At 50.6% G+C, this 22,279-nt stretch overlaps 1 protein-coding gene across 1 annotated transcript; it reads right to left on the minus strand.

Moving 5' to 3' along the window:
* Positions 1 to 6,444: 6,444 nt before the first annotated feature.
* Positions 6,445 to 21,180, minus strand: Igfbpl1 (insulin like growth factor binding protein like 1). Its single transcript, XM_051157679.1, has 4 exons — positions 20,737 to 21,180; positions 11,105 to 11,214; positions 10,323 to 10,439; positions 6,445 to 6,597 (listed from the first exon to the last, which is right to left on the minus strand). Exons 1-4 carry the CDS (start codon positions 21,170 to 21,172, stop codon positions 6,448 to 6,450), a joined length of 813 nt encoding a protein of 270 aa, XP_051013636.1. The 5' UTR covers positions 21,173 to 21,180; the 3' UTR covers positions 6,445 to 6,447.
* Between the last annotated feature and the right edge of the window lie 1,099 nt (positions 21,181 to 22,279).

A 22,279-nucleotide genomic window follows, 5' to 3' on the forward strand; every position in this document is an offset into this window, starting at 1 on the left:
GCAGTGGCAAGCAGGAGTACAGGCGGCAGTCAAGATGTCAAGAGGCCAAGAGAGGAAAGGAGGGGAGGAGGTCCCCCTTGGTCATAGACCGGTGAAAGAGGGAGGGAGGGAGGAACAGGAGGATACAAGTGATGGGATAACAATTGAGTTGTAATCTGAATAAATTGATTAAATAGAACAAAACAAAACAAAAAAGAGGAAGGGAATGTATTTATCAAGTCCCTGCAAGGCACCAGCTCACCCAGTGCTCCCTCCCATCTGCCCTCAGGTAGTCCTCAGGAAATGCTGCTAGCATCTGTCAAGCAGCTAAGCAGGGCTAGCACAACCTGGGACGCTCAGCTCTTTGTGTGCTCCACTCTGCTCACCCCAAGCCCAAAGCCCTAGGAATGGGACACAAGATCCTGATGGATGAGGAGGTGACAAGACGACTGGTAAGAAAGAGGGAAAGGCAGAGCCTGTGAGAGGCACAGAGAAGTAGAGACGAGTAAGCTGTTCCCACAGGAGCAGGGAGGCTGGGATGTTGGAGCTCTCCTGCCTCTCTTGCCCTCGCATAGCCAAGCCCTACAGTAGGAAGCCCTGACAGAGCTAGGCTCATACTCAGTTTTTAAAGGTCACTCTTTCCATGTAGGCAATGGACATGGGACAGACTGTGTAGGACACTGTTACTCTGTCCACTGTGACACCAGCTTGATCCGGGTGTGGCATAGTGGGAGATCCTGACCAACCAGGAAGCAGGGTAAAGTAGTAGAAGGACAGACTGGTGTAAGAGGAGGGTCAACCTTTTTGGTTGGGGTAATAGGTGTGTATGGGGTGCTAGCTACTGTAAAAGGGAGCCTTCGAACTGGGGATATAGCTCAGCAAATACAGTACTCACTTAGCACACATGAAACACTGGGTTTGGTCCCCAGTGTCACATATAATCAGGCATGGTGACACACACCTGTAACCAAAGCACTCTAGAGGTGGAGGCAGGAGGGCAGTAAGTTTACAGTCATTTGGGGAAATATATCAAGTTTGAGGCCATCCTAGACTACATAAGAACCTGTCTCGGGGGAAAAAGCCCACCAACCTAACTAGGGAACCTTGCTGGAGGAAGAGGCCTAAGGGCACGGGAGAGATGGTCAGTTTGTCTATTCATTTATTCAACACATTAAGTGTTTCATTGTATGCTGGGAATTGTGCTAGGTGCTGGGGATATAGCAGGGAACTGGACGAAGGCTGTGTGCATCCTAACTGATGGAGGGGGGAGACCATAAGCAAAATACACACAATACATCCGTCCCTCAAGAACCACAGGGCGCTGTGTCCAGCACCGCAGTGGACATATTCAGGAGTTTCTCCTGTCAAATGGTGCTGGGTCTGCACCTAGCCAGACACATCCTTCCAGACAGTGTACACCCAGCCACAGTGATGGACATTGTGAGAACACTCTCTGGGGGGAGAAAGGGAGTGTGGGAAACGGGGACCAGGCACTTCTCAGCCAGGGGGCCACCAAGACAGAACTCAAGGCAGCCCTGACCTATAATGGCATTCGCACTCCAGGGGAGAGCCTTCAGCCTTACTGAGCCACTGTAGCAAGCATGGTGCCCGGGATCCATGTCCTGAATTCATTAAGCTGCAGACACCAGAGCAATGTGGGTTCCCTTAATTAATTAAAATATCACGCAATAAGCACTCTCTGATTTAACGTTCAGGAGGCCCCAGTGAAGGCTGAGAATGAGGAAAGCCATTAGAAGGGACCGTTCCCTGATGGATCACTCCGATTGTCTGGCCTACATCCTGATCTTGGGGGAGAACAGAAGGGCAGCGTTTTCTAAAGATAGGAATTAATTTCATTGCAAAACCTGTAGGGAAAAATATCCACCTTACTAAAACCCAGCCCCTTGGTGGATTGGGTTAACAAATGAACACCTTTGGGGTTGAATACAGGCTTTAGACTCACTGTGGTACCCCCTTTCCTGGTGGGGAATACATTCCAAGACTCCACAAAGACACCTTTCATGTGTATGTGTGCACAAGTTTGCACAGATGAATATGCATATGCAGGTACACAAGGATGCAAGTGCACACGTGTGTGTGTGTGTGTGTGTGTGTGTTTGTGTGTGTGTACCTGTGGAAGGCAGAGGATCTCAGATGTCATGCTTCAAAAGTGACCTCATTTTTTGAGACAGGATCTCTCATTGGCTGACAGCTTTCTGAAGAGGCTAAGCTGTGTAGACAGTGAGCCCCAGGGGCCCACCCATCTCTACCTCCCCAGTTCTGGGATTCCAGGCTTGCGCCACCATGCCCAGGTTTTTGTGCGGGTTATGCGGATCAAACACAGGCCCGCACACTTGCGCAGCAAGCACGTTACCGTCTTGCAGTCCTCTCAGGCTATGCCCACCCCCTCCCCCGCCCATACATGCCTATAATACATTGAGTTAATGGACTAGGCATAGTAAGCATCAACAACAATAATAAAAATAGAAAAATCTACATGTTATAATTAAAATGATGTGGACGTTATCTCTCTCTCTCTAGACTTCCTTTGGGTGGCTAAGGCTGCACTCAGCCTTCAGAAAGCTCTCACAGCAGAACTGGCAGGAACCTGGCGCACATTCTGTTCTCCCACCTAGTGACTTGCACCCTCCTGGCACTTGATCCCCTTCCTCACGCTGTCCACAGGAAATGAGCGTGCAGGGCAGTGAGTGAGTAACTCATGAAAATGCATGAGCAGTAGGTTCTATAAGTTCAGAGGACTCAGCAGGATCAGGCTGGGAACAGTGGATGGTTAAGGCTGGTTAAAAACTCCAAGTAGGGGGCTGGAGAGATGGTTCAGTGGTTAAGAGCACTTGCTCTTATAGGGGACCCAGGTTCAGTTTCCAGCATCCCACATGGTGGCTCAAACTCTAATTTCAGGGGATCTGACACCATCCTTTTAGCCTTCATAGTTAATGGTAGTGCACAGACATGCAAAGTTCCTATTCACACATTAAGTAAATAAATAAAGCAGGGTGTGGTGACGTATGCCTTTAATCCCAGCACTCAGGAGGCAGAGGCAGGCGGATCTCTGTCAGTTGAGGCCAGCCTGGACTGCATAGATTTCCAGGCCAGTCTAAACTACACAGTGAGAGCCTATCTCTAAGCAATGTTAACAAAGGAAAACCAAGGAAAGTAGAGACCAGGCAAGAAGGTCACCACATCCCAGGTGGGGGAGGTGAGGAGGGTCAGGAGGAAGCATCTAATGTAAGCAGGAAAACAGAGGCAAGAAGCACACACATGACAAAGGCCGATGAGTGGGACCTGGATCCAGCGTGTGAAGCAGTATTCCCAGGGTGGTGAGAGCCAGATGCTCATCCTTAGTGACATTTATTCTCAGAGTGCAGGGCTTGCAGCATCATGAAATCTATAAAAAACGGTGTTGGGGGTGTAGCTGGGTAATTGTGCTTCCAAATGGTGCCAGTGACGGCACGTGTGCTGGGTCTCAGAAGGGCTCGTTGAAGCTCCCAGAGTGAAAAGCCACTAGGCTGAGCGATGACACTGAGACACTAGTTTTGACACCAGTGAACTTCTCAATGTAGCATGCACTGTTACCTATGCCACTCGTAAGCATGACACATAACACAGCTCCCAGACGTCTCGGCACTCAACATTTCCACCAGGGCCTCCTGCATCCAGTGCAGATCTGAGGTGACCTAGTGAGTCTTAACACTGCACTATCCCCTAAGTGAGGCACTTCTCTTTCCTTCCCCACCGCCAGGTGTCTCCCAGGTGACAGCCTTCTGACGTCATCCCACTGAGCATCTGAGCACGTCATCTCCTACCCACAGTCTAAGAGCAGACTCTCAGACATGGGAATAATCACAATGAGGTGGTGGAGGAGCAACAGAGGCCCACAAGGGAAGGGACTTGCCCAGGGTCATAGACTGAATATGCACGTGGGCACGCCATCTCAAGCTTCTCTCTCTCTCTCTCTCTCTCTCTCTCTCTCTCTCTCTCTCTCTCTCTCTGTGTGTGTGTGTGTGTGTGTGTGTGCAATACATGAAAGAGACAACATCCCAGCATTTCAGACGTGGATCTGCTGGGGCTATAGGCAGAAAATTTAGTCCTACCAAGAACTCCAAAACGACGTCAGAAATGAGGAGCAAAAGTGTGCCTCAGAAGCTGAGATGAGTCTCGGATAAAGAGGGTGTGGAGCATCTCCTCTCCCTGGTTCAAGGTCATCCTGGGGAGAGGGAACCAGGGAGGCAGCTCTCAGTTTTGTCCTGCCCAAAAGCCTTCACATCTGGCTGAGCCCCTCCTCCCCAGCCTGGCTGCTATATCAAGACAGGGAAGGCGAATTTCCCAGCTCTTCCAGCCACAGCTGGGCTCATGGATGGGACAGTGCTTCCTGAACTTTCAGGGCTGTCCACAGTGAGGGACCCCCAACCCTGATGTTAAGATATGAAATCAGCCGGGCTTTAATCCCAGCACTTGGGAAGCAGAGGCAGGTGGATGTATCTCTGTGAGTTCAAGGCCAGCCTGGTCCACAGAGTGAGTTCCAGGACAGCTAGGGCTACACAGTGAAACCCTGTCTTGAAAAACCAAAAAGAGACCAAAGGGAAAGAAAGAAGAAAAGGAAGGAAGAAGGAAGGAACTGCAGCCACCTAGAATCTGCGTTTCAGCATAGAGAACAGAAGACATTCTCTTCTTTGACTTCCTCATGAAGGAAGGGAGGAAAGCCTTCTGCCTGGGTAAGGACAAACGCACCGCTCCGCAGTGTGACCCCACCACCTACAGATGACATCCGGTTTCCTTTCCTCAACATGATGAGAAAAGTCAGGTATCTACCATCTCTCTGCTGAGAGCATGCTGGGTTAACAGATGCACAGCTTGGTCAATGGGTCCCACGGAGAGCTAAATCTCCTTGCTACTGGAAGAAGGTAGGAGCAGAAGGCCCACCCCAGCTGTGCATGGCAGGTAGGAAGTGATGACTTAAAAAAGGCTCTGTGGGGGCTGGAGAGACGGCTCAGTGGTTAAGAGCCCTGCCTACTCTTCCAAAGGACCCAGGTTCAATTCCCAGCACCCACATGGCAGCTCACAACTGTCTGTAACTCCAAGATCTGACACCCTCACACCAACACATATAAATTAAATAAATAAAAAAAATTAAAAAAAAAAAAAAAAAGGCTCTGTGTTCCCATGTCAGAGCTATAGTTCCCTAGGACCACCTTACTCTAGGAGGGATGGGCTACAGGGAGCACAAGAAATGTCCGGTCTAAGTGCTGGAAAATGTGATGTAGAGTGGGGCAAACACCCATTCCAATCACTAAGGAGAGAGGCGCCAGGACCCTTTCTTTCATAACACACTCAGTCACAGACACCAAGTCTTGAGTCGCTCAGCACGCGCCTTGTTTTGAGCCCTTTGGAATTACAAACATACGGTGTGGGACCTTTCCTGGGACGAAGAGTTAAAAAAACGAATTATTTCTAAAATGATTCGCTCCAAAAGTGTTTTTAAAAAAGGTACATGCAAGCCTGCCCCTCCCCAAGGTCTGCTCTGCTAAAAACTACATCTGCGTAAGAATCTAGTTTGCATTCCATTAAAAAAAAAAAACATACAAAAAGCAGTCATCTACAGGCAGTTTCCCCAAATGTTCAGAATAAAAAATGATCCGCTCCTTGAGGTCGCCATGGGTCTGCGAGCAGCATCTGCAGAAGCCTGGGAAGAAAAGCGGGAGATGTCAGAGGCAGAAGCTCGCTCTGTCGTAATGACCTACATGATAAATGGGAGGTGGAGGGCGTGACGTTGAGGTTCAAATCCCTCCTCAGTGAGGGATGCAGTGAGAGATGATGGGGAAGGAGGGTTCTCGGGCAGTGAGAACATTCAAGACCAAAGTCCTGAGACTCCTCAGAAGCAGCCTACAGCTTCCTCAAGCCCTGAAAAACCCCAATATTGTTCCCGGGGGGGGGTACACAGCCAAGAGCTGACCAATAGTGCACACTGTAGAGGGAGCTCAAAACATGGATGTAGACCTTATTATCATAAGCTATATAAAAACATATAAATCATATGTATCATGCATAATAAAAAGTTGAGTATCAGGATGACAGCTTGTAAGACCTGATTTCTGAGCTGCGCTGGAGTTCGATGGTTTTACACTTTCATGTTTTTCTCCCTACTTCTGGGACCTCTGACAACCTACTCTGCCCTTAAACCCCAGTAGTTCCAAGACGGAAACTGAAACGTTCTGGCCTTTTCAGCTTACAGACCTCCATGTTCACAGCCCTTAACTTTGCATTCTGGGAAACTCAGAGGCACGGAACACAGCAGAGCTTCTAGCCGCCAAGCCTTGGTGCAGCCTGCTCTCTGCTTTTCCTCGGGTTTCCCAGAATCTCTTCTTTCTCACAGGCCTTCTAATAAACCACCTAGCTTCTCTCACGCTATGGGGAGAGAGACAGAAACGGCTTCGGTGTGTACCATGCTCATCACAGGAGGCCAGCCGGAAGCGAGGAGTGGAGGCTTTTGTATCTGCTGAGGTCGAGAACCGTCACCGAGCTGTGGGACTGGGCCTCTCCAATGGCATTGGCTGCGTGACAGCGGTACACTCCCTCGTCTTCCTTTCTCAGAGGGTTGATCTAGAAACACGACGGGCAAGTTTATATGACTGCACATGGCACACACATCATACTCAAAACTAACCACCTTAGCAGTTCCTTTTCTGGCAGGGTTCCATGTTGCTCTCAGATCCACTATGTAGCTGAGAGTGGTCCGGTCTTCCTGATCTTCCTGTTGCCATTGTTGGGAGCGGGCATAAAAAACTTATTCTAAGTACCTCATTTCATTTTCAGACTCCATTTAACCATACGAAGAAACTAAATTCAAGGCCCCAGGCCCTAGAACTGGGGGCTTCCCAGTAGCTAAACAGCGTCTGTTGTAAAGAAAGAGTTGAGCCAGGTGCGGTGGTGCACACGTGCAATCCTAGAACTCAGGGAGGCAGAGGCAGGCAGATTTCTGTGAGTTCAAGGCGAGCCTGGTCTACAGAGTGAGTCCAGGACAGCCAAGGCTACACAGAGAAACCTTTTCTTAAGAAAAGAAAAAAGCAACAGTGGTGTGATCTGAGCTCAGACATCTCAGGAGACAGTTGTCTCCTGGACAGACGTCCCATGGACCACTTCTCTATCTTGCTGGCAGGGTCAAACAAATTCATGTTCCCAGGCCCAGGGACCTATTCCTGTTCTGATTGATGGAAACTCCGTTGCTCAACCCCTTATGTTAAACTAAGACTGGACAATGCTACCCCTTGCTGTATTGCTGTCACCCTTCAAATACGCACTACAGCTTCCCCTCGGGGATGAGGTTCAGATCCCAAACTGGCCGCCTCCCTGAGCTCAGAAAATAAAGCTTTCATTTTAGGTTTCCTTATCTCAAGTGAGTTTTCTCGGCTTCCATCATGCACCCAACAGAGTGGTGGGATGAGAGGCCCATGCTGCCACGCATGGTTTCTGTGGTGCTGGGAACAAACCACAGGGCTTCCTGCATGCTGAGCAAGCACTCCACCAACTGGGCCACAGCCCGGCCTGGACTCAGTTCACAGTGACAGAGCTAAACACTTGTGCCTTTTCAGATCTGACAGGCCACGTAGTTTCCCTTCTTGCAGTGGAAGTTGGGTACGCTGTGACACTGCTTTCTTAGGGACCCTTGTGACCGGCCTGCTCCCTGCGGTGGCTTCTCTGTATTCTCAGCTTTTACTGTGAGCTGTATGGCCCTTTCACTAAAGGTGACAAGTGCTGATTTTGAGGAACATAGCCTGAGTCTTTTTTTTTTTTTTTTTTTTGGTTTTTCAAGACAGGGTCCCTCTGTGTTAGCTTTGGCTGTCCTGGACTTGCTTTGTAGACCAGGCTGGCCTCGAACTCACAGCGGTCCACCTGTCTCTGCCTCCCGAGTGCTGGGATCAAAGGTGTGCGCCACCACCGCCTGATAGCCTGAGTCTTAAGGACAAACATCTATCCATCACAGAAGATCTCCAAATGTTCTTTATGGGGCAGCCTTTCCTTACAAGATCCCACCAAGAGACTTTGTCCTCAACTTGCCCCCCAACACACACACACAAAGGAGGGAATATGCTTGATTGGAGAAGGCCACACCCACTCAACTGCATCCCAAGTGCCTGGAGGAAATGTTGATGTGACCTGTATTCAGCTCAAGACACCCCAAGACCAAGCTCTCAGCACAAAGGAGATGTGTTTGTCCCAGAGGCACAAAGTGTAGGGAATAAAAGACAAAGACAGGGGATAGAGGATGAGGGAGAGAAAGGAAAGGAACACAGGGGAAGGGGAAGGGGATTTGTCCTGGGGGAGAGTGGCGACAAAGGACTGTGTGTTAGGATGAGGTGTTTAATTTTGATTGGTTAGGTTAATTACATGAGCCACAAAGGGGGCTTTTGATTGCTGGACTTCAGTACTTTGATAGCTGGGCCTTGGCAGCTGGCCTCAGGAGGAGGAAGTGGCCAAATAAGGGAATGAGCCTTGGTGGCTGGCTTTAGAAATGTAAGATAACTGGTTTTCAGTAAGGCAGAGGGAATGGGGGTGGGGTGGGGGGATGGGGGAAGCCCGGCCATGTTTGCCATGCATGGGCTGGCTAGAGTTGCTTTAGTTGTCAAACTATCCAGAGCCGTGAAGTGAGGCAGCCATCTCCTGAGAGCTTGCTGGATTCACCACCGCGCATCCTTATCCATGCTTGCCTCTTTTGGCTTCTTCTGTTTTAATGGCCCCTATCCATTGCAAATCACTCCTGTCCGTGGGTCAGTTGGGCACACAATATTGTTTGAACTCACACCAATCAGGGTATTTTGGAACCGTTTGCTCAGTGTCGGAATCAGGGAAGCTCAGTAAGCAAAAAGGTAAACAACTCACAACAGCTTTAGGAAGTTCCTGAAACTGACCAGACTCATTAGACCCCGCCCTGCCAGAGTACACCACAAAAGCGGAGAGTTCCCCTCAGACAGGAGGAAGCTGAGCTTTGGAGAAGACCCTGAGACCAGACCAGCTGCTAAGAGAAGCAGAAACTCGCCAAGCTGCCTGGAAGAGGTTTAGACCAACTGAGGCACCTGGAAAGGACACTTCCGGACTTGGTGAGCGGCTTGCAGGCTGTGCAGTGGTGCTGCAGGCTCCCAGCTTTGTCAGCTGTCACCACGCTCAGATGGTGCTTTGGTGATGCAGCCGTCTTGGAGTCATTTCTGCTCTTGTAAGAAACCAAGGCCAAGAGAGCAACAGTGACTGTCCAGTCTCAACCTGAGCTCTTGTTCTCTTGATTTTTCAAATAAGTGGCATTCCCGCATCTTAGCAAAATGATCTGAGTGCTGTTAACAGAGCCCTGAGGGAGAACTCCAAAGCTCCAGTTCCCTCTTCACCTGTGGCCTTAGGCAGGTGCATTAGCTTCTTGTGGTTGCTGTAACAAACAACCCTAGGCTTAGTAGCTTAGTACAACACAAACATCACAGAGTCAAAGTGAGTCCCGCAGGTTCAAACCAGGGCATGTACAGCATTCCTAAACCTTGAGGGGACAATGTGTTTTCCTGCCTTGGCCAGCTTCTAAAGGATACCAACACAGCTGTGGCTCCATCTTCCGCGTTTAGTTCAGAAATGGTGGGAGTTCAGAACTAATGAAAGGGTGGGGTCTAGTGAGCCTGGTCAGTTTCAGGAACTTCCTGAAGCTATTGTGAGTTGTTTACCACCTTTAAATGGGACTCACCTGGGTAATGACTTTCTTATGACCCTAACAGCATATGACTTACCTGTGAGTCTTCCTGGGCAAATCCATCTTAAAACCTAAACAACACCCCGCACTGCTGTGTCCCCCACCACATAACAGCCCATCCACAGCTGAGCACTGGGACATCATTTGGGTCTCCTGAAGCAGAAGGTTCAGTGGTAAACAGACGCCGGCAAGCTGGGTCTGGCGGCACACAGCAGTTACTTAGAGGGCTGCAGCATGACATTAAAAGAGTTTTGAGATCAGCCTGAACAATTTAGTGAGGCTTTGTCTCAAAAGAAAATGTTAAATGTTTAAAGGCTGTGCATTTATTTACTTGTTCGTGTGTGTGTGTGACCACATATGGAGGTCAGAAGGCAACTTGCAGAAGTCAGTTCTCTTCATCCGCCCTGTGGGTCCTGAGGAGTGAACTCGGGTCAAGCGCTTTTACCCACTGAGCCTTCAGAATAAAAATCTGAAATGAGGTACTGGGTCCAGTGCCCAGCAGAGACAAGAGAAAAGAGCAGGGAACAGCTTTTAAACGTGTAACGCGTCATGGGGAAGACAAAGGGTGGTTTGTTGACAGTATCCAATAATCCGAAATACTCACCAAAATCCAGGATGTAGTCTCATGGTCAGCAGGGCCACCTCGCACCTGGACAGCGATATTGACATGGTCACCTGGCAACTCCTCCAAACCCTCAGTGCCCTCTGAAGAACGCACAACCTGTACGAGGCAGAGAAAACATGCACAGTTTAGAAAAATAATTCTGAGACAGAGCTCTGACCACCTGCAACCTCCCTGGGACTCCAAGACAGAAATCCAAATGCCTGCCATTGTTAACCTAGTAACTAAAGCCTTCTTTTAAATCTGTTAATTCGGACAGCACCCCCTGCTGGACCTTGAGGTTGCCAACTTTGCCAAAGGGTGGAAATTGCTTCAAATTTCACGGCCCTTATCAGGGCTTTTGGGGCAAAGAGGGGCCAACCGAAGTCTTTCAAAATTGGCCTTCTTTGTTCAGGACAGGATTGAGTCTCAGGCACCAGACAAGTCTGTCTATAGCTCTGTGCCACAGCAAAGCAGGTTCTATGACAGTACGCTGGCTAGCAGAGCTTTCTAGACATCTAAGTGACCGAACAAACAAATGGTATGGAAAGGAATGCAGCCTCCTCCTTTGGGGGAAGAGTTCTAGGGTGCCAGCTTTGAGACACAGGGCTTGTGTCTCTTTGTCTGGTCCTCTGGCCCACATACAAAAAGATACATGTGCAGACACACCTAAGGAAAAACTGTTAGCACCCACAGGCCCTTCTGTTTCCATCTTTCTCGCCCACGTTCACAGCACACATGCACGTGCACACAGACGGAGGTATACATTCTTGGAGAAGATTTACCTTCCTCCAGGTGATGACCGGGGTGGGCACAGCCTTCACCTCACAGGAGAGGAACACTTGAGTCCCGGTGACATTGTGAATATCTCGAGGTGGCATGAGGACCACAGGGGCTGCAAGAAGGCAAAGGAACATTCTTTATTTACCCTGGCAGGTCAGGAGCCCAACCCTGGCCTGAGGGTTGTGAGGAGGTGTGAGGGGAGAGCAGTGGGGTCTGAGAAGCTGCTTTTGTTTTTGTTTTGTTTTGTTTTCTTACCACCAGGGAAAACCAGCGATGTCAGGTACTCAGGGGCAGAGCCCGGGTCTCAGTACACCCTCTCTCTGAGTACCCCAACAACTGTCTGCGTGTTTATCACAGACAGGCCTCCTGAAATCTGGCTGTAACTATGAGTCACTTAAGTGCCTGTAGGGAGAGGATTCCAGGAAAAAAAAAAAAAAAAATCTGGCAACAGTCAAAGAATACGCAATGACCAAAACTTAATTCAGAGTCAAATGAGGAGTGAGTCTGAGGCGCTCTGGTAGTGCTCACACACGTGGTGGCACCTCATAACTTCACGGCAGCCTTGGCTTCAGAGCATAGGAGCTTTGCACCGTATTCGCTGTCCATGCGGTCCGTGCCATCCATCACACCATACCACTCTTGGCAACACTGCCAGGATCGATGCCCCTAAAACTTCAGCTCAGACTCTAGACCACTGTGTGAGATGAGCTGCAGGGGGGTGTGGAATTTTTTTGTTAGCCTTGTTTTTACTGTACATGCTTTCTGCTCTTACAGAAACATGACTAAATTACAGAAAACACTTTTTAAAAAAATCATTTTTCTAAAGACTGGATCTCTTTAGCCCAGGCTGACCTCAAACTCCCTGCCTTGCCAAGGCTAAGTTCAAATATCCTATTCTCCTGCCTCCAAATCCTGAGTGCTGGGATTCCAGTAGTGTGACACCAGCTGGCTTAAAGCATGCCACCAATTGAGTTACACCACAGCCCTTTTCTGCCATTTTGTAGTATTTATTTATATGAAGAGGTGTCATAAAAGTATCAGTCAGCTCTATAAAGTGTTGAAGATACTTGACATCCCACACTACAGATGTTAGACAAGACTTCATTCTTTTAGTTTTTAAAATGTCTAATTTTACATATAAGTGTGTTTTATCTACATGTATGTCTGTGTAACACATGTGTACCTGGTGCCCGCAGGTCAGAGGAGAGTATTAGATCCCCCTGGAAATGCAGTTATAGATGGTTGTGAGCTGCCATGTGGGTGCTGGGAATTGAACCTGGGCCCTCTGGAAGAAGAGCAGCCACTGCCCTTAACCACTGAGCCATCTCTCCAGCCCGCATTGAATCCGTTATGTGCTGATAAACACACACATCCGTTTCATTAGGGTGCAACACAGCTCTCATCTTCAATGAATGGCAAAAATTATACACACACCAAAGAACTGTTTCAAAATATACTTATGATTTATTATCAATAATTGTTTGATGCTTTTTATGCACACTTATTTTATATACTCGTACTCAGGGTTGCATAGGGATTTCTCAGGTCCTATGGTAGAAGAGGCTTAAGAACCCTGAGGGGTAGTGTCAAGTCAAGTTACCAAGGGCAGAGACACTAACAGGTGCTTTTTTGCCTCTGTGTGCAGAGGGTTCAGAGAGGTGGGACATGGGTTCTGTTTCTTTAAGAGGACCTGCAGCACGGGTTAGACTCTTAGCTTACCCTTCACGCCCAGCTTCTTTTCACCCCAGGGATCTGTTAGGCATCAAGTCTCATCCAGAGGTACTGTGATACTCAGGACGACTTTTTTGTTTTGTTTTGTTTTGTTTTTTTTGTTTTTGTTTTGTTTTGTTTTGAGGGAGGATGATGGTTGAGACAGGGTTTCTTTGTGTATCCTTGGCTATATTGGAACTCACTCTGAAGACCCAGGCTGGCCTCGAACTCACAGAGATCTGCCTGTGTCTGCCTCCCCCAGTGCTGGGATTAGAGGCATGCGCTGCCACCACCCAGCCAGTGCTCAAGATTTATTACTCCTACTCTGGCCCCCACTCCACAGGAGGATGCACCACCAGTCCTGCAGGCCTAGCTACATAGCCAAGTCCTACAGAAGCGGTCTGTTGTATCTGACCAGCTGCATCACAGCTGGCATGCACACATCCAGGAGTCGCTACCAAGTCTTACCCACGCCAGAGACCAAGGCTGGCCTAAAGTCTGGGGCCAGCACATCAGACAGTACAGAAGGGCCAGTACCCACTAGGATACAGCGGCAATAAAATAATAGAACAGAAGGAGAGAGAACAGAGAGGGACACGGCTGGTCACACTGTAGGGCTCAGGGTTGGAAGGCCACAAAGAAGAATTACAGATGGTGTGGGTTGCCCTGTGGGTGCTGGAATCAAACCCAGGTCCTCTGGAAGGCCAGCCAGGGCTCCTAACCGCTGAGCCGAAACAGAAAGGAGATTGGTATGGTCCCTCCAGACACAGTGAGGGGCAGACCTTGTCAACCCAGTGCCTGAGCATGTGACATCCCACTGCCTGCAGCACTGGGCTCCTGGAGGGCTCTGTGGTAAGCCCATTGTCACTGGAGCTGCTTCCTGCCTCTCTCACAGTCACGTGATGATGCCAGGGCTGCAGCCCTTAGCTCAACGATGGCTCTCCAGTGAGTTCAGACCACCTGGCCCACACCAGGCCACCGTCCCCTGCCAGTCAGCCACGCTTTCACCTCTGCCCACATGACTGCTCTCTAAAGGGATGTCCAAACCCACACTGGAGTGCAGCCCGCCCTCCGGTGAAGGCCCCAAATTTCCAACATGACCTGAAAGAGGCCCCCAAACTTCTAACAGACCCTGCAGCCAGGGACCCACACAAAGGGGTTGTCTGGCAGACGCCCCCATCTGCTACCACAAAGAAGGGTTGATTCATTCACACCCTCCTGTCAGTACCTCCTCAGCCACACAAATGCTTCCACCAGCAAGCCTGCCCTCAAACGGCTGTGGGACAGTCACACGTGCACCCCGTCCCTCAATTCCAGGGCCTTCAATAGGTTCCAGAGGGGCGATCTGTCAGCATGCTTCACTTTCCTTCAAGTAAAATCATAAATTTTAAATGAGACTTCATCACTTCCTTTCAAGCCTAAATGAATAAACCAGTAAATCACATTTCCTGCGTGCTCTCCTCGGGTCTCCCTCTCCCTCTTTCAATAACTACAATTAAGAAGGGCTGTCTAGGGAAGGCTGTCTTTGGCACTGCTTTCACGGCAGGAAATGTCATTTCTTTTTACAAAAGAGCTCCCCTGCTTTCAGTGTTAAAGCGACCTTTCCCAGTGCACTTATTTATCTATAAATTTGCATGCTGCACGACTCATTCCGGTGCGCAGACTCACAGTGGACTGGTGCACACCTTTGGCCAGGTTTGTGGCCTTGAAGGATTTCCTCCGGCTGCGTGTTTCAGGTCCTCTTCTTTTAATTTGAATAAATCTGGCATTAAATTTGCGCTCTTATCCATAACAGCTCTGCCCAGTCAGTAACAATCACGTGAACAGTTACAATGCCTCGGCTAAGGCACATCTGTGGGCTGCCTACAGCTGTCTGTGTCTTCCTTTCCAGCCATCTTATGCGACGCCAGTAGGGGGCGCTACCCAGGTAGGCCAACCTCAATGGAGGGGGAGGCAGGCTCTCCTCCTTCAGGTTGTGGAGCTCAACCTCTACTTAACCTCTATCCTAACACCATCCTGCCTTTCCCCCAGGAGGACTCCTCTGTACCCTCACATCAGCCCTGAAAGGTAGGTGTTTTAACTGATGTTTTACAGTGCAGGAGCCTAAAGCTTAGAAAGGCGAAAGGCATGGAGGAACAGGGACTCAAATTCACACCATGGTTCCATAAAATCCCATACTATTTTAAAATGGAGACAACTGGTTTTTTTGTTTGTTTGGTTGGTTGGTTGTTTTTTGTTTTTTTTTTTTGTTTTTTTGTTTTTTTTTTTTGACGGCTCCATCCTAGAAGAAGAGAGTAGTTCTTTAGAGACCGTGTCAAGGGTTCCCAGGCACACGGTTTGCTAGGGGAGGGGCTCACAGGTTACGGGTATAGTCCCACAGTCACGACCAATGTCAAGTCAAGGGTACAGAGCAAACCCAACAGAGAGGAAAGTCAGGTAGGGGAGCCAGGCACCAGCTCCTGGGGAACTACACAGGGCACAGACATGGGTGGAGACACAACTGTGACATGCTGTCTGATTGGGATACTCTTGAGAGGTCTGGTTCCAGGGTTTTTTAGTGGGGGCTGATCACACAGGTACTGAATTAAGAACCAAAGTGGCCCCTAAAGCTCAGGTGCTGGTTTTGAGTTCCCAGGATGGTGTTATGGGGGGTCACGGGAGCGGGGCGGGGGGGAGATGGGAAGAACAGCTCCTGCAGGAAGCGGAGCCCAGCAAGAGGTCACCAGAAGTGTGATCTCAGAGGGGACCATTAGGTCTTAGTGTCTTTCCTCTTCTGCTTCCTGGCTTGGGAGGTGAGCAGTGTGCTACGCCCCTCCCACACACTGCTGTCAAACTGTGCTGTTCTCCTCTGGGGCTAAAAGAGAAATGTGGCTGTAAGATTCCGGAAGGGAACCCCTAGAACCATGAGCCGAAACAAAGCCATCTGTCGCGGTCACCGCAGGTACTTCATGGTGATAAAATGTCAACACAAGCATGAACGACAGCCGCTTTCCCCCTCTTCTGGGGATGGTTCTACTTCCTGAAGTTCAGTTTCTCAGGAGCCAGCCACAGGCCAACCTGGCCAGTTGATGGTTCTGAGGTGCCAATCAAAGGTCAGTTATTTGAGCTGTATTCTAGGGACATGAGGCGGGGACATGCCACACATCACCTCCTGGTGATGCCCTCAACACTAGCAAGACAGACAACTCCAGTCCTCACGCTACTCAAAGGTGGCAGCAGAGTGCTCAAGTGTCTGCTGGGGGCAGGAGAGATGCTATGATGGGCACGGAGACAGGAAACCCATTTCAAGTTCTATCTATGCTGTGTGTCTAGTGCCAAGCTTCAGTCTCAGCTGTGGCCTCTTCGGAATGCACACAGGTGTCCTGAGTCAGTCCATGGCTGGCTGGCTCTGTGGCTCAGGTCTGTGGCAAGCCAGAGACAGCAGAGTGGAAGGGCAGAGCAGAAGGAAGCTGTCCGCCTAATGGGCACCAGGAAGCAGAGGGAGGAATAGAGATAGTTCCTGCGACACGGACACGATTCCCACAACTCCCAAATGCGTGCCCAAGTACTTCCTCTAGTTCGGCCCCGCCTCCTGAAGACTTCAGCACTCCCAGCAGTGCCTCAGTTGGAGACGGATGCTTTAATACCCAAGTCTTCCAGAATCCCTTCAGATTTAAGTCACAATATCCCCACTGCCTGCACAGGCAGAAATGAGGAACAATCTGCCCCGGTGTCCTAGGGAGGGACCCAGAGACACAGCAGCTTATGCTACCCAGAACAGACCTTTCTACTGTGCTGTGTCAGCTTGCAGCCCTCTCCTGACCTCCAGTGACAAGGCCCATCTGGTGGTACCAGAGGCCGTGACCCTTAACCCCCAGGCTCTCTAGAGCTCAGAGAAACTTCAGTAGCTCCGTGCTCTGCGGGGTGGAGGTGGACGACAGCCATTTTTTAAAGAGCCGAGGACATAGCGTCTCACCTCAGTGTTATCAGGGCTGCTGTCATCCTGGAATGAGCATCCTTTTCCTTCCCACCTACCTATGACTGGAGTAAAGTAGCTTCTCACTTCTGCCTGTGGAGGGCAGGCAGCTGGGATGTCATTTCTTAAATCCGAAGTGTTCCTGGAAGCCTTGTTCCTTTTCAGCTCCCAGCCAGTCTGGTCTTCTACATGGACCAGTTCCATCTCTCTAACTCTGCTCTGCCCAGTGCTTGCTTCCTTCTGCTCACACTCGCATCAGCCCATCCATCCCAGGGCTAGACAGCAGCAGGTCATGGTCGCTCAGCTGTGTGTGGTCAGAGGGTAGGCAAAATAATACCAGGGAGACTCAGCTGCCAGGGAAGTGGAGTGCTTCCCGTGCACTGGTGCTTAGGGGGCTTGTGAGCCACTGCCTGCTTGGGAAGAGAGCAGCACTGCCCCACACCCTCTGGGATGCGGGAACATTCAACGATGGTGTCTGGGTTAGTTCTATGGATCTGCACAGATCAAAGGATCTGTGTTATTGTTACTGCGTGTGGCGATCCGTCTCCCTACCCCTTTCATTAAATGGATGCTTGGTGCCTGAAAGGAAAGATCTTCCCCCACGCGCCCCCAGAGACTTAAGTTAATGGTGCCATAGAAAGCAAGAAGAACCAAAGCCATCCCCCAGGACTTGCACTAAGACACACACAAGCAAAGAATGTAATGATCAACGTGCCGAACAGGCTTGATAATTTATGCTCATAATCACGGTTGGATGTGGAAGGAGCCCCAGCTTTAATCCACTGCCTGCCGCCTGCAACTCAAATCCCCTCCCTCCGCATTCATGAAAAGGCTTTGGAACACGAGGCCCCCTTTCTTTGTCCCTTTTCACAAAGTGGCGTTCACCGCCTCCTCTGGTTACCTGGTAACACGTACCTCGGGCTTCTAAACGGAGCAGGAATTCCAACCAAGGTGAATTCTCTAAAATACGGGAGCTCAAGTTGTCAGAAAAAGCTGCCGGGGGCTCAAAGTCCTGCAGGCTGGAGAAGGATGGCAGGGATCTGCCAAGGCAAACAGACCTGGGGCACTGTCTTAGCTGGGGCCAGCCACCTAGCTCCAGGCCGGGCCTCAATGCTCCGGTCTGTTAAGGCACTGGTTCTCAACCCGTGGGGCACGACCATTGAAAAATAGATATGATTCGTAACAGTAGCAAAATTACAGTTATGAAGAAGCAACAAGCCGGGCGTGGTGGCGCACGCCTTTAATCCCAGCACTCGGGAGGCAGAGGCAGGTGGATCGCTGTGAGTTCGAGGCCAGCCTGGTCTACAAAGTGAGTCCAGGATGACCAAGGCTACACAGAGAAACCCTGTCTCGAAAAACCAAAAACAAAAAAAACAAAAAAAACAAAAACAAAGAAGCAACAAGATAATTTTATGGTTGGGGGTCATCACAACAGGAGGAGCTGCACTACGAAGGCTGAGAAGCACTGCATTAAAGGGATGGGGAAGACCCCCCCCCCACTCTGGTGGTTGCAAAAATCAAGGATGACAATGAGAGCAAGAGCCAGAAACTATTCACACACGGGTCGTTGATGTGCAAAGATCAAAGGGTTCTCTCAATAGTAGGGAGTGGGCAGTTCTGAGCAAAGGCTTCTGGGAAGGGCAGCATTTCATTCCCAACACTGTTTGCCAGCACTGTCCCATGGAAGCATCACCACAGGGACACTGGTCTGGGAGGGAGCTAATCAATACTGTGAGCCCTCACTCCATTAAAGTGGAGGTGTCTAGGTGCGGAAGGAGTCTGGGAGTGGCTGAGGAGGAGTGACTGTCACCAACACTGAAGTAAAACTGTCTGTTTCCCTTCAAACAGGGTCCCCAGGGGCTTTGTTAAAAGTGCTCCCACTGTGTCTTTTGAATTACACATGGCTCTGGGGCAGCCCAGAATGAGGTGCAGCCAGTGCAGGGAAACAGCTTCCAGTGCATGTGCCCACGCCACCCCCCCCCCCAGAGACATAGGATGAGGACCACACAGGCCTGTGATGACAAGGTGACATCCTCAGGTCTGAGTGGGTGACACAAAGCCTGGTGAAAAGGACAGCTGAGCTCAGGAGTGCCGAGGTCTGCCGCTAATGAGGGCCTGCTGGAAAGTGGCTTCTGAATTGCTCCCTTTGCCTCCGAGGACCTCTTTATTCTCCAGGTTGGAGCCCAGGGCGGGCCTCAGAGCCCATAGATCAGAGTCGAGGGGCTGGCACATTTACTTGTCATTTGGTAATTTTCAGTGAATTAGGGGTGTGGATTTTCCATCTGCCATCTGTCTGTACTCTGGTAACCATAGAAACGACCATCTGCCTGACTTAATGTTATCAAGTCCAGTTTTGAAAGAGTGCTGGACAAGGGGTTGGGACCTGGGAGGTGGCAGCCTTTCGTGGACATCTTGGATGAGCCCCTACCTTTATTGGGGTCTGGGTCTTCTAAGCACAGCAGCAGCTTTGAGCCACATGCCTGCAAGGGGTCTTTCTGCTAGGGAGCAAAAAAATGCCACTCTGGGGAAAAATTACCCAGGCCTATCAGCTCTGGGAAGCTTCAGGGGGCCTGGTCAGCATTTCTTCTGCATCCTGTGTGTACCATTTGTGGTACCTGTCTCAGACAAAGGGAGTTCCTGTGAACCAACTGCTGAGAAGGCAGATTGTAAAAAACAGTGACAGAACTGTAAGATGGAAAGACGGGACTGTGTCTGTGCCTCGGGCAGACAACAAGCACTCTAAGCAGAGGGAGCATCAACAATGGCTCCGTTGAAAGGCCTGGCTCAGTACCACAGGGGAAGCCAGGAGCTACGACCCAGGAGTACCCCCAGCCAGCACTCTTCTCCACTAGAGCCAGGAGTGAAGAAAGCCATGGTGACTTTTCCGTGTAACCCAGCTTGCTTCAGCCTTGACTGGATTGCAGAGCATCGTTTCCCTGTATGCTGGGCTTCCCGCCCCGTTTCCAATGACCCACCAGAATCCTAGTTTGAGCACATTTCCATGGATTATCTGGAGGGACAGGAGAATAACACGGTACCAAGTATTATTTGAGGGCTGGGGAAAAGAGCCCCCAGGTGCCTTTCTTGAAGCACTAACTTGGGCACTTGGCTTAGACTTCCTCTCCCAGCTCAGGGCAGAAATCTCCCGAAGTCTGAAGCACAGACCGCAGGACAGCATCCTGGGGACTGGCCAACCATCACTCTTACCACCCTGAGCTCCCCCATGCCCCACTATCCGTTCTAGACAGAATAGATGAACTGTTCTCTGAAACCCCCTGGCCAGGTCAATCCCACACATAGGATAAGTAGGCTAGCTTTTCTGGACATCCACAGACACTGATGTTTTGGACAGTGATCAGTTTAGGGCACCAGGGAGGCTTTCAGTGTGGTGTTAAGAGTGGTTAGGCTGATAGTTTCCTGTTCATTCCTTACATCAGGACCCTTCAAAGTATGTGCATTGTAATCGGATCAACCTTTATGGTCCCATAATCTTTCCAGAGCTCAAGTTTCCAAAGGTCTCACCCTTTGTGGATGGAGGTCCCCTAAGGACCTTAGTCCGGGTCTCACTGGATATCCAGGATCCCGGTACTCTGTCTTGGTGACTCTTGAATCCCATGTGGGACTCCTGTTCTCTGAGAGTCCTCACTTTCCCTTCTTCTCCAATTCAAACAATCCACCCACCCAGCTCTGGACCCAGATACATGTTCAAACAGCTGCAACAGAGAATTCTTAAGTATCTACAGTCCTGTTTGCTCTAGGGTCAGAGTCTTCATGAAGTGGGTAAGGCGGCAGGCAGGGTGTAGATTTCCACCCTAGTCTCACCCCCAAAAGTAAGAAGCGAAATACTGCTCCTGGAGAGAAAACTGAGGCCCAGGTGGTGTGCGGTAAAATTCTTTGTCCCACACCTTAGAACATCGGGGTCCCGCTTTTTCCATCCACCCGGGCCTTCCTGGATCAAACGCCACTCACCGAACTCGCAGGGGCCATCGCGCGCCTTGTGCAAGTGGCCAGGGTGCTGGCGGGGTGCGTGCCGGGCGCGCAGACGTAGAGCGCAGATGCTGGTGTAGGAGCGGCCGTCGGAGCCGCAGACGGCTCCGCGCTGCGCGCACACGCAGAGCCCGGTGCCCTCGGGCGCCGTCCCTGAGGCACGGCTAGCACACACCAGGCCAGGGCCGCAGCGTGCGCCCACCGGTCCCCCGCAGCTCGCACCCTCGGCACCCAGGCAGCGGGCGCAGCAGCCGCACTCGTCGCGCGCGGCGATCCAGGGCGCTGGGCAAGGCGAGGGAGCAGGACAGCGATCCAGCCGGCATGGGCTGCACTCGGGATGTCGTCTGCCGGCGTCGCGGAGCCCGAGGCCTCGGACCAGTGACGGCATCAGGAGGAGCAGGAGCAGCAGACGCGGCATGACCAGCTCCCGGACGGACGGCAGCAACGCCTCTGCTCCGCTTAGCGCTCGGTGCAGGCAAAGCCATCGCGCCCGCCCCGCGCCCGCTGATTGGCCCGGCCTGCACCGCGGGGCGCCCCTCGGCCCGGGACCAGAGCTGCTTACCCTTACCAGTGGGCTGAACTGCTGGGGAGTCTCCAGAACAGTTCTGCCACCTCCTACTGAGCTCTGGGGGGAGACCCAGCCTGGTCCTAAGGGCAACTTGTCCCCTGGCCCCAAATGTTATGACTTTCAACCCTCCCACCAGGATGCCCTATTTCAGTTTGCTGTCTTTCCAGTTTTGTTTGGTAAAGGGAATCTCTAGTTTAAGATGTCAGATTTGACATATGGATGGATAGATTTTCCTTCCAGCTCCCCAGCTCTGCTTCCAGAGGTCGCTCTGACTGTCAGGGTATGTTTTCAAGGATTTTCTCTGCCCGTACAAGCATGGGTGAGCGCACAGCACAATCCCCTCACATAAAACACCCACTGTCATGGCACTGCCGACTGGCACTTGGCACTTGGGATTTTTTCTACCTAAAGAATTTCAGGTTTCTTGCCTCTTATTATCTCGAAAATCCAGTCTCTCATCCAAACAGTGGGAACACAGATGAAAAAGGCTGTGTTCTCTCAGACAGGGTTTCTCTATTTAGCAGCCCTGGCTGTCCTGGAACTCACTCTGTAGACCAGGCTGGCCTCGAACTCAAAGGTGTGCCGTGCATCTCATGGTTGACAGGGGCCTTGCAGTGACTGGATATAGTGATGCATTTTGGACTTTGTATGATTGTTACACTTTGTGCACAGTACTCAGAAGCACAAACGGGAATTATATAACCACTTGTGTTCTGTCCTCTGGCTACTAAGAATGTTGGGGTGGGGTCCCAGAGCACGCGGGTCAGTGTACCTATGCCACAGCTGCTAAAGTATGTTGAGAGGGTCTGGCTGTGGGTGACTCATGAGGGCTCCGAGCCAGGCTGTGTGTACGTCATCCCTGACAAAGGGGGCTCTGTGGCTGGATGTTGCTGTGTGGCGACAGAAACACACCTGAAGGAGAGAAAAACTTACCAACCACTCACCTACTGCTCCAAG

Source organism: Acomys russatus, chromosome 2, assembly GCF_903995435.1.
Source record: "Acomys russatus chromosome 2, mAcoRus1.1, whole genome shotgun sequence".
NCBI lineage: Eukaryota > Metazoa > Chordata > Mammalia > Rodentia > Muridae > Acomys > Acomys russatus.

Excerpts from the sequence above, each read along its gene's own strand:
- Igfbpl1 (XM_051157679.1), bottom strand. The coding sequence starts at position 21,172 with ATGCCGCGTCTGCTGCTCCTGCTCCTCCTGATGCCGTCACTGGTCCGA. Across the intron at positions 11,215-20,736 it reads CGATGGCCCCTGCGAGTTCG|CCCCTGTGGTCCTCATGCCA; the intron begins GTGAGTGGCGTT and ends GCCTTCTTGCAG. Across the intron at positions 10,440-11,104 it reads CGGTCATCACCTGGAGGAAG|GTTGTGCGTTCTTCAGAGGG; the intron begins GTAAATCTTCTC and ends TGCCTCGTACAG.